The sequence below is a fragment of the Dermochelys coriacea genome, chromosome 22, assembly GCF_009764565.3.
Source record: "Dermochelys coriacea isolate rDerCor1 chromosome 22, rDerCor1.pri.v4, whole genome shotgun sequence".
NCBI classification, from domain to species: Eukaryota; Metazoa; Chordata; order Testudines; family Dermochelyidae; genus Dermochelys; species Dermochelys coriacea.
The window spans coordinates 13,282,901-13,295,256 of record NC_050089.1 but is presented as its reverse complement, the minus strand read 5'-3'; the positions used below and the strand labels follow the sequence as shown (position 1 = coordinate 13,295,256).

General features: G+C 40.8%; 1 protein-coding gene across 3 annotated transcripts in view; it reads right to left on the bottom strand.

Moving 5' to 3' along the window:
• SIK2 (salt inducible kinase 2) overlaps positions 1-11,881 on the bottom strand; it is a 116,823-nt gene extending 104,942 nt beyond the window's left edge. The window contains exon 1 of one of the 3 annotated variants that reach the window (XM_038380776.2): positions 11,643-11,881. In XM_038380776.2, the coding sequence (XP_038236704.1) occupies positions 11,643-11,798 (156 nt within the window). In that variant the 5' untranslated portion in view covers positions 11,799-11,881. The remainder of the gene's footprint in view (positions 1-11,642) is intronic. The other 2 variants (XM_043501000.1, XM_043501001.1) reach the window with 2 other exon arrangements.
• Positions 11,882-12,356: the final 475 nt, after the last annotated feature.

Sequence of the window (12,356 nt, the reverse complement as noted above, 5' to 3'; positions counted from 1 at the left end):
TCACTATCTGGCACAATGCAATGATAAATTCTCAAACTAAAACTAGTCAGTATTTTTTCATTTGCAAAATACACTAGTAAAACCTTCAATTACAGCTTGCTTTGCTACCCCAGAGCCTGATCCTGCAAACACTTATGCACATGCTTAATTCCATGCACATAAGTTGTTCCAGGCAGCCAGAATTTCACCCACTAATTTTAAATAAAGTTTTGAACTCAAGTTCTTGACTCAGCACATACGATCAAAACATACTTAGCTAATGCAACTCAGATTGTTAAGGATTTATTTCACTGTGATTAATGTTCTAGATATAAGGATGTCTGTAATTAACCTGTTGAGAAAGTGTAAAATCTCTGCAGGGAAACTCATGTCAGTTACACAGAGCAAACAGAGTTGTTTAGAAGCGAGTTTGGGATCCTACAGACCTCATTCCCAGTCAATACTGGAGAACTGAGTTACATAGAATTATACTTAAGGGATTCCCAATTTCACCAAAAAAGGAAACAAAATGTTAGGCGCTATAAAGAACGCAAGAGAAAATACTGAGAATATTAAAGAGACCAATAGTATGTCTCATCTTGAATATCATATTAAAAGTGCAAAAATAGGCAACAAAAATCAGAGCCATTGAAAGACTTCCATAGGAAAAGATAATCAAAAGATCGGGCTCATTTCAATAAGAGAATATAGGAAAGTTTATAAACGAGTGATTGGTACAGGAAAGGTACATCAGTCCTGATATTCAATTTCTTCAACAGGACTGGACCTACAACTAAAGATGCATTTCCCAAGAACCACGACTCTTAACTATCGAGAATGGCTAGCAAGCAAAAGAGATACATAGGTCCTCAAAGATATGTAGGCACCTAACTTGCATTTATTTCAATACACAGGAGGTGGATCTTATTACCTGAATAAGAATGATCAAGGGCATCACTGTATTAAGAACTAATTACTAAACTCACTTGGCTTTCGTCTCAACCTCTTCATATACAGATACCTGCCCACCCCACCCCTTAACACACAAAACATAAATAATTATATAATACTTAGTCCTGCCATGAATGCAGAGGACTGGACTAGATGACCTCGAGAGGTCCCTTCCAGTCCTATCATTCTATGAATGAATAAAAGGTTTTATCCTACTGAGTGGGGAGAGAGAGAGAGATAAGTATATTTAAAAACTTGGAATGTGCTCAGCTGTCACAGTGATGGGGGTCACATAAGTACCCACATAGAAAGCAACTGGGTAAAACAGGAGCACCTGAATTCTATTTCTCATAGTACAAGTACAACATCCAATTAAATTGATAAATTTAACAGAGTGATAATTTGAGCCCAAGAACTTAGTATAATTTTAAAAAGAGCATTTACATGAATGATGAGGACATCAATAGTTGCCAGATAGGATAAAAAAAATACTGGGAATATAAACACATGCTCTAACATGTGGTACTAACTAGCCACCACTGGAGACATAATACTCCCTGAATCCCTCCTGTTATCTCCACATCAAATTCAAGTTCATCTCACCTTGATAGCCTTTTACAACTCTATCCTGCTTTAGTATCTGCACTTGTATCTTGCTGCATTACCTCACTAACAAAGCCAGCCTTGACGGCCTGCTTGTCCACTTCTTCCACGTTAATCTTCATGCATGGAACACTCATCCTCAACTAGTCCATAATGCCTCTAATGTGCTCCTTCACATCCCTCCTCAAGACCCATTTCTACTGTGATGTTTATGGAAAACAATTACAAGGGTGGTCTTTTTGATTTGTTCGTAAAGCGCCTAGCACGAGGGGATCCCAGTCCGTGACTGGGGCTCCTACGTGCTACCATAATACAAATAATAAATACCACCACCACCACCTGACAACGGCTAGGAAGATGGCTAGTGGGGAATCTATATGTGACTGATTTGTAATTCAGAATTAAAAACAACCCTAAAGGATGCAGAACTATCTAAATAAGAACATAACTAGTCTATGTAACCACGTTTCTATTTACCTTCATTCTCCTCCTACCACTCCTTCCGATGACTTATGACACCCATTTGTTGCAACTTGTCTTAAATTAGGCACTAATTTAATCTCCTTGCCTTCAAGCATAAAGTACATAGATGAAAGGAATATGTATGCATTTAACTGGATTAGAACTACCCAAATACCCAAAGTTACTACCCATGTAAGTCTTTGCCAGATCAGGGCCTAAGTTACTGTCTGTATTACTTCTTGTTCATACACTCTGTAGTTCACTTCCTGGTCACATATAAAAGCAGAGTGGTAAGCAAATTCCTTTTTTTGGTGTGAACATATACAAGGTATGAATAAACTAGAATGTAAACAAGAATTCAGTCTGTTAAAAAAAAAATGAAGACTCCTCCCTCCCCAATTTCTGTTTACTGCTAGTAAAACTGATTTGTGAACAAGTTTACGGAGGCACAATTTCATCAACCTATAAAACAAGTTTCCTAAAAAATTATAACCACCAAAAACAGACACTAAAAATAGAAACAAAAATCCTTAAATACACCTTAGGAAATATTTGCTTAAACAAATTATTCCTTGTGTGTCAAATTTCCCCACTTTCTCTCATTTACTTTATAGTAGCTCACTGAAAAAGCAGTATCAAGCAGACACTGGAATTGGCCTGTTATATTTTCTTACCTATAAACAGGGCAGGTGTGCTCTGGGTGGCACCCCATTTCTATCACCACTCAGCTTCCTCCCTCAATAAAAAGAATGGAATCCACTACTTCTCACTTTAAAAGTTACCCAAAATTTCTAGGATGATCCCTACCCCAAAACTGGTACTTCACTTTATCCAGATTCTGTCAGAGTAATGGATCACCTATTTTAGGTAAGTGAAGAGGATTTATATTCCAGTTTATTAGAGAAATAGAATCCAAGTGTACTAACTCACCAGAAAAGCCTAATTCAAGAAGCCAACCATCATCTCTCAATTGTTTGTATGATCAATTTTTAAGTTTCCCATTATTTACATTAATAGCCTAATCTCTCCAGACCTCCCCTGTACATGGTATCTTACACAGCGTAAGTCTTGCCTCTTACTTAATTTATCCACACTAACCCCTTGCTCTAACTCTGTTCCTTAATAAATGCAGACTGCAGAAGCTTTATCCATAGAGGAATTCCTAAGCACTTTCCATTTCCTCTCTTTTTCCTTTCATTATTCTAGCTCATTTGCTTTTGCCTTACACTTGAACCATTGCACACTTTTTCCTCGTTCTCTCCCTCTACCCCTTTATGAGACTCCCTTTAATCATAACTAAAATACCTTTCTCTTATTGCTTGCCTGCATCTTGTGTGTGACAAAGCTAGTGTACAGAGGTTGGCAGGAGCTAAGTTGTGTAGGGATTCAAAGAGGAGAGCGCTTATGTCTGATATGAAAGGTGAGGGAAAGCCAGTAAAGGGTGCTGTAGTGGAGCACAGTCAGAGTGTTGGAGCACACTAAGTATCCATGGCAGCATTCTGGACAAACTGAAGGAGGAAGCAACAAAACTCTGCCTTCCTAGCTTCTTCCTTCATCTTTTTCAGTTCATCCAAAATGCTGTCACTCTCTTTAATATACACTTTTTTATTTTGGATTTCCATTCCTCCCCTTCCCCAGGAAAAAAAAAAAAAAATCTAGCATTTATATGGCTTGCAATTACAAGTTCCTGCAGTGAAGCGTGTAAACTCTTTGGATTGAAAAAGTGAACTGAAAGTATACAAGCTTTGCTGTTTTTTCCAACAGAGTTTGGCATTTCCACAATTTGCTCCTGTATTTGAATATAGAATCTCTACAGAGATTATAAAACACCGAAGGAACATAAATATTTCAATGAAGAATGTTTCTGCTTTCAAGTCTGTCTATAAAAATTTCCTATGTTGACAACTTTCTCCATGGATGTTAGGCAGTTACTAGCTTCCAATGTTAGCAAAAGTGCATACCCAAAACAAAGTTTTTAAAAGATACAATTCAGCTGAGTTGTCTTGCAAACCATAGAGGACCTATTCCTCAGTCAGACCTAGCTAAAGAAAGAAAGAAAAAAAAATAAAACAGATGAGTCGTGAGAGGGTAAAAAGGGTCTTCATTTACCTGTAATCTCAGTTAATCTATACCAGATGCTTCTGTTATTTTTCAAGAGTAAATGTTTAATTATAGTTTTACCATCTTTGAGACTCAAGTTATTTTAAAAAGTACTTAAAATTGAAAAGGCATTTTCCACATTTATTTAGCAAAGCCCCTTCTGGCATTTGAATCAACTAAAGAACAAAAATAATCTCTGGGACCAACCATGGGGAGTTTCATCCCTGAGGGAGACTCTTCAGAAAACTGAGCATGTAAAAAGTGAATGGCAGAATTATGAGTCCTGCTGTAAAACATTTATTATAGTTTAATGTTAAATTAATGTGCTTTCTTTGTGGCTTTCTACCACTTCCTCCTTTTCCAAATGTTCCCCATTGAGAGGACATGCTACAGATGTTTAAAAATCTCCTAACAATACAACCTGTCTACGTTTAGAAGATGGTGAAAAGACTGAAAATAATTCCTTCATTTGAAGGTCAAGAAGCCATAGAGCTCCAAGAAATTCAGTCCTCAGGTCAAATGTTTCAGTGCAAATCCCAAGAAAATCTGTTTTAAATGGCTTCCAAATAACATTAGCCTTCTCATACTAAAAATCAGTCTCAGATTCTAAAGAAAAATGTATTTGTATTAGAGACCAGCATGCTACACAATCTCATTAAAGAGAGTCTATTGTACTAGAGTTCTACATTTCCCACACTATCAAATAGCTGTTTATTGCAAAAATTCTATTACTATCATTTAACGTTATTGCTCTAAGAACCCTGCACTTATAGCTATACAACTTGCAAATCCTTCGTCACATTTAGTTTTCATGTAGCGTATTCAGGTACAGTAGTGTGTCAAAGAATCTGACAAGCCAACACTTCCTGTGATGTCTGAAAATTTCTTTATAAAAGCCTTATCGCATTAAGAGCGAGAATGTTCTTTTAATGTGATCAAGCCTTGAACTTACATAGGTGAACTTGTTTCCATATCTCCATATTTAATCACAAGTGACGTGATCCAAACAAGTTCTGAAAAATTCAATTTTGGTCACTTAAAATGTAATACTGTACTTGGTAGCCTTACAACTTTCCTTGGCTAGATTTTCATTTACAAAGGCCTAACTTTGTGTTTAAAAATGCAATTACGTTCTTTACAATTAGAATAATGGGCAAGTTACTCAGCTATATTAGGTGAACTCTGGTATAAAGCTAAATGGGCAGTCTGCAAAACAAAAAGACCCTGAATTAGCATCCAAACACTCCTCCTTCCTGTGGTTTAGTTAGTATTACTAACAAAAAAAGATGAACTTTTAGTTTTCTTCTTACACTGGTTTTCCCTCCAGGACCTCCTCTACTCTAATGCTCTCTCTTTCCAGAGAATCCCTTAGTATCTTCCTTTCCATTCTAGATGGAATTAAAAAACTGCCCCCAAAAAATGAGTTAAGCAAACTTCAGCAGCTTTATACAGTGTTCTATCACCTGCTGTGATGGTAGGTCAACAGAAGAACTCTGCCAAACTGTTAAAAATCCATGAACACATTCTTGCTTCAGTCAAATACTTAAAAAAAAATATCAAGATTTTCGGTGTACAGATCACTCAACATGAGAATTGCCACACTGCCTCTTTGATCTAAAATGTAATTATATGAGTGTAAATGTTTTTTTTTTATTTAGGTACATGCTAGTTCATTCTTTTGAATTTCTGAAATAATCCCACGTGTGGTACTCTTGCTGACCACGAGTAGCTGTGTATCCACAACACAAAAAGCATTTAGATCAAATAATGTAGACCAATAAATATTAAACGCTTCTTATTTCTAGCTCATCCAGAGACTTTATAAAAACACTCTTGATAATGAACAAAATAAAACGTAGTGGGCACTCTCTTGCTATAGTTAAGTGCTAGCAGTTTTTCTGAAACAAAGATGCAGTAAGAGGTGCTGCTAATTACAGAAATATTTTGTTGTCTATTCTCTAATGCAGGCTGAGGTTTTATATTAGGATTGACGTAATATATGCATAAATATTTTCTTAATCTGAAATGGAGTAATATAGACATCTGGCTTCTCTGTTTTAAATGTTTAAAGGTAGATTAGAAACCTCAGCCTTTTTTGAATCCTGAATTTTTTTTGCTCTTTGTTGGATCTGAAGGTTTAGAGAAAAATCACTAAAATACTATGCAACTACACATAAATGAAGTTGCACTTAGCACTGAGTTCATTTTTATCAGCAATCTTGTGTCTTGATTAGAACAAAACATGGGTCAAATCCTATTTAGTTCAAAGTGGAGATGCTGCTTCTGACTGCAGCAAAGATTTCAATTTTACATTTTTGCACCAAAACTGTTGAACTATGAAATCTTTTTCAGTGAAACTGAAAATACAGCTCACTAGCAATCACTAACAACTTCCAGAAATGTCATGTCATATAGCACTAATCTTTCCAGCATACCATGTAAAGGTTTGCTTGGTGCATGACTGAATTCTCATTTCTCTAGCATGGTCAACCTCTGTCTATGGCAACACATGCCACCACCCACAGCACACACCAAATTAAGGACAATTATGCCAGTCACATGATTCTAGCATACTCCTACAGTTAGGTTGCAAATCACTGTGTATTTGGCACACCTCTCCCCACTACTACTCACAACTGTCATGATTAAGAGTAATAAATGCTTTAGATCAGCTTAAAGGTGACCCGAAAAGGGGGGGGGGGCGAATGGTCTTACCCCCCCTCCCCACAACACACACACTTTTAAGATGCATAAAAGCCTAAAACCTACTTGAAATCCTGCCTGTTTTTTTTAAACCTTCAAAATATCAGGAATATTAAGTTCCCCCCCCCCTTTTTTTTTGGCTAAAGGACTAGAGAATTGGAGTGGGAGCCTTCTCTGCGTCTCTGCCTTCAACTGAAGGGGCAAGGAACTGAAACTGCCAGGCATCTAAATTTAAACAGATATCAAACAAAAAAAAAAGTTTCTCTGAATCATAATCCTTACTTTCAATTTTTCAAACTTAATTTAATTTCTACTTAGTTTTGATGCTACCCTTATAGTCCTCCGGTCATCCAGAAAAAGAAGACCAAAACTTCTAATGAAAGGGAAATGCTGAATATCCTTCAGACCTATAAGACACAAAGCAAAAAAGGCACAAATCCAGATTTTCTCTTTTGCAGCTACCATTTAGGTTGCACAGGTCAACTTAAAACCTTAGGCCCTGTCTAGGTTAGAGAAGTTTGCACGAGTGCAGTTACCCTGATGCAAGCTCCCTATATAGACACACTGTAATAGTGTAAACCATGGCTTACTCTGGTCTGGAATTTGTCATGCAGGCGCAAGCCCCACAGAAACAATGGAGTGCTTCTATATCATGGGTTTGCTCCAACATAGCTACATCAGTATTAGCTTCCCTTAAATCCGTTTGTGCTAAACCAATTTGTGGGTCACAACAAGAGGAGAGGGCTGTTGTTTTTAAACTAGTGCACTTATGAGTATGCATCATGCATACACCCACTTGATCAGCCAATGGTTCATCTAGTTCAGGATCCGATACTCTGGATCAGCCAACCGTTCATCTAGTTCAACATTCTGCCTTCTAAAGAAGCCTCTTTGGAGGAAAATACAACCACATGTAATGGACAATTAGGCAATAACATGCCTATAGGAGAAGGTTTTCCAAGTTCAAGCAGCTGGTGGCCAACGTCTTGAACCATGAGGACTGATTAGTAAAAACTTTTTACGATAGTTCATGGAGCGATAGTTTATATCAATACGTAGATGACTAACCATTTGAGTTTTATGTTTAATGCCCTATATCTTGTAGGAAAGAGTGCCACAGGTTGTATTTGAGTATTTCCTTTATCTATAAGTTCATTACTTTTTTCAGAGTAGCAGCCGTGTTACTCTGTATTCGCAAAAAGAAAAGGAGTACTTGTGGCACCTTAGAGACTAACAAATTTATTTGAGCATAAGCTTTCGTGAGCTACAGCTCACATTCCACGAGGTGTCCCTCTTATATTATGAGACAGTAAGCAGCAGATTCAGGCTGATGTTCTCTACCATTCATGCTTATACCTCATGTCACTACTTACCTCTTAAAACTAAGCAGTCCTAATCTTTCTGGGCTTCCCTTATGACTCTTCCAATGCTTCTAATTATTTCTGTTGCTCTCTCCTATTTTTCCTATGTCCTCCTGAACATAATTTCTTCTCCTGTGTCCATATTCATGAACATAAACCTAATTCTCTGATCACAGGATATTTCTGTGATACAACAAACATGTACTACGTGCAAGAACCTATCAAAAATACAGCTGCCTCCTCTGAAGCATCTAGTACTGACTGATCTTAAAGGCGCGTTACAGGACTATAACAACTATGGTTGAGAATACCTAACAATTCCTACATTTCTATTAACTTTCACATTTCTTCACTTGAGTGCTCAAATGCAACATTAAGGTTGCAGTTATATGATTTCACAGTCAATTTAGAACTCGTTTGCCATACTCCACCTTCTGGGCTACGTTTTCTTCATATGTACACATTCTCTTTCAGTCTGATTTCACCTTTAACTATATTAGATTAATTTCATGACAAGAAACTTTAAGGTCTGCATCATTTCATTACAATTCCACTACATAACTAAGCAGAGCTGGTGGAACCCACACTGGTCTGATTCTGAACCATTTACAGTAATGGTACTTGGTCAGAATGCAAGTTCTCTTTACCATTATTGAAAGTTAATAGGGTCCCTCTCCCTTGCAACCCAGCTAGCCACTACTACTGACTGACCCAACAATGAAGTTCTACCTAATCCTGTGTTTATAAATTTCTTGTTGTGGAAATAACTGGAAATGTAAAACAAATAAATAAAAAAGTGCACAAGATTCAACCACAAAACTTTGGAAACGGAAAACCTGCTACAAAAATTATGGGAAAAATATGATATAGGTTTCATTTTAGCTTAATTTTAAAAATACCATGTGAAACAACAGTCATTCATAATAAGTTCACCCTGCCATTCACATTCCTGCAATCACTTCCATCTTGGCAGTAGCAATTCACAATGTGAACTATAAAAATAATTTCCAGACTGAGCACAGCATACAAGGCCCTAACCAAGAAGAAAAACTATTCAAATCACATTTAAATTTATTGATACTGACATTTAGTAAGGTTTTTAGAATGTACTTCTATTAATTTCAACCATTTTTTGAAGCTGACAAGTTTTACCAAACAGAATATTGCCAAGCTATTTAAACTCAAAGTGTAGATAATTTTAAATTTTCACAAAACTCAATAGAGATCTAATTTTTGAATTACAATGAAAAGTTAAGATTGCCACTGCAAAGCCATTGAGACACGGTGCCAGAAGACCAGTAAGCAAACATTGCCTGGTGAAAAGAAAAGGAGTACTTGTGGCACCTTAGAGACTAAACAAATTTATCTGAGCATAAGCTTTCATGAGCTTTTCACCGAATGCATCCGATGAAGTGAGCTGTAGCTCATGAAAGCTTATGCTCAAATAAATTTGTTTAGTCTCTAAGGTGCCACAAGTACTCCTTTTCTTTTTGCAGATACAGACTAACACGGCTGCAACTCTGAAAATTGCCTGGTGAGTGAAACATTAACACTATAATTTAACACTACTTAAAATTCTAATGTCCAAACTTGGATATTTAGTAGTAGCAAGGAAAGGGTTTAAAAATTATTTGACTGAGTACCTTGATATATAATTTGAGAAGCGAGGCCATAACTTGATCAAATTTCCTTTAATACTTTGGATTGTCACAGAATCACAGAAATGTAGAGCTGGAAGAGACCTCAAGAGGTGAATAACATTCTTCAAAGTTGTGTGTACAGTGACCACTACTATGGGCTCTGCAACAATGTTAAAAGTAAAACTATAGTTAAAGTTAACAATTATAATTTTGCCTCCTGCCTATTGATACTTGTACCACTTAAGATCACTGTAAGTGAAATATTACTGTTTTCAATTTCTTTACTTTGTGCTTTCAAGATCATTTTGTTCAGTTTCCCTGTCTGTGTGGATCAATCACATCGCACCACAGAAAAAGGTTTTTTAAAAAATAGGAAATATGATCAGATCATAAACATTGGCGAGTAACTTAAAACCAGGTATACTAACTGAAAGTAGGTTTCAGAGTAGCAGCCGTGTTAGTCTGTATTCTCAAAAAGAAAAGGAGTACTTGTGGCACCTTAGAGACTAACAAATTTATTAGAGCATAAGCTTTCGTGAGCTACAGCAAATGCATCCGATGAAGTGAGCTGTAGCTCACGAAAGCTTATGCTCTAATAAATTTGTTAGTCTCTAAGGTGCCACAAGTACTCCTTTTCTTTTTAACTGAAAGTATTCAGAGTAGCAGCCGTGTTAGTCTGTATTCGCAAAAAGAAAAGGAGTACTTGTGGCACCTTAGAGACTAAACACATTTATTGGAGCATAAGCTTTCGTGAGCTGTAGCTGTACAGGTGCCACAAGTACTCTTTTTCTTTTAACTGAAAGTTACTAAGCTATGATATCCAAAAGGTGCTGCTTCCATCAGATATTTAATATTTTAAAAATATGCCTAGCTACATTTTTACCCAAGTAGACTATAGTTGTTTAATTATAGACGATGCGTAAAATAATTATTCTTTTCCGAGACTGGTTTTTAATTGATAACTTGGGTAACTTGCATTTCTGAAAAGACGACTGTTTTTAATTTAGTACCCAGACAAGCTGATTCAGGGGAATGGGGTATGAGGGAATCATTCTTCTTCAAACTGAAGTACCAAAGCTGGCCTTACACCGGAAGATATTGAGTAGATGACAAACCTGACAGCAGAACACAGAACAATTTAGCCTTTCGGGTTCAAACCTGCAGTGCTTAATTTGTGCCAGGGCTTGCTAGGGCAGGGTGCTGGCACCTCTAGGACTGGCAGCTCATAGCCCCGGCAACTCAGGGCTCACCGCATCCGGTAGGAAAGCAAAATAAACTAAAATAAATAAATAAAAATTGCTCGAGCCAGGGCACCTAACTGTGGGAGCCCCAGCCCCGCGCTCGTTACAAACCAAGCGCTGCAAACCTGTTCTGCGCCGGTATTGTTCTCAGCGCCGTACAGCCCCAGCCCCCAAGAGCTCCGTTGGCCCCATTCAAAAATAATAATAATTAATAATATTTCCTCGCCTCCTTACGGGCCGGGGCAGGGCCGAGCCGCAGGGGACCCGCCCCCCCGGCGGGAGCTCCCAGGGCTGGCCGGCCGGCTCCCGCGCCGCGCTCTGCGGGACCCCGCGTCCTGGGGCCGGCCCCGCCGCGGGCACAAAGGCAGCCGAGGGGAGGCTGCGGGCCGCTCCTGCCTTCGGACGGGGTGGGGGGGGGGGCCACACCTGGAGCCCCCCCCCCCACTCCGCGCGCAGCGGCGCGCCAGGTGCCCCCTATGGGGGTCGGGGGCGGTACCAGAGCCGGGGCGCGGGGGGGGAGGGGAAGGGTCCAGTCCGGCCCCGCCTCCTCACGAGCCGGTCCCCGCGGGGGGGGGGCGCCGGTTCCTCCCCGGCCGCCTCACCTCGCTGCGCGTGATCCGGTGCCGCCCCAGCTTCACCACGGCGAAGTTGCCCTTCCCCAGCGTGCCCTCGATGTCGTAGAACCCGACGCGGACGGGCCCGGGCCCGCGGGGCAGCAGCAGCAGCGGGGGGGGCCGCCGGGGCTCGGCCATTACCATGCTGGGCTCGGGGGGCGGCGGCGGCGGCGGCGGCTCGGTCTGTGTGGGGCCGTGCGGAGTCCGGCAGCCGCCCCGCCCCGCCCCCCCCCGCGCGTCACGGCGCGCGTCAGCGGGGGCGGAGTCTCGCCATGGCAACCGTAGCCACCGCCACCGGACGAGCAACGGCCGCCGGGGGCTGTTCCCCGCGCGCCGCCCCCCGCAGCCGTCCCCGGCAGAGCGCCTGCTCCCCGCCGGGCTGGTGCTGGGAGACCCCCCCCCCCCAGGGCCGGGTTCGCCTGACTGCCGGGCCTGTCGCCACCCTCTCTGCTGCCGTGCCCCCCCCACTGCACAGTACGCCCCTGGGCTCCCAGGGCCGTGCCCCCCCCACTGCACAGCATCCCCCTGGGCTCCCATTGCCCCCCACCCCTGCACACCACTCCCCTGGGCTCCCAGGGCCATGCCCCCCATTGCACACAGCCACTGTGCCCCCCCCACTGCACAGCATCCCCCTGGGCTCCCATTGCCCCCCACCCCTGCACAGCACTCCCCTGGGCTCCCAGGGCCATGCCCCCCATTGCA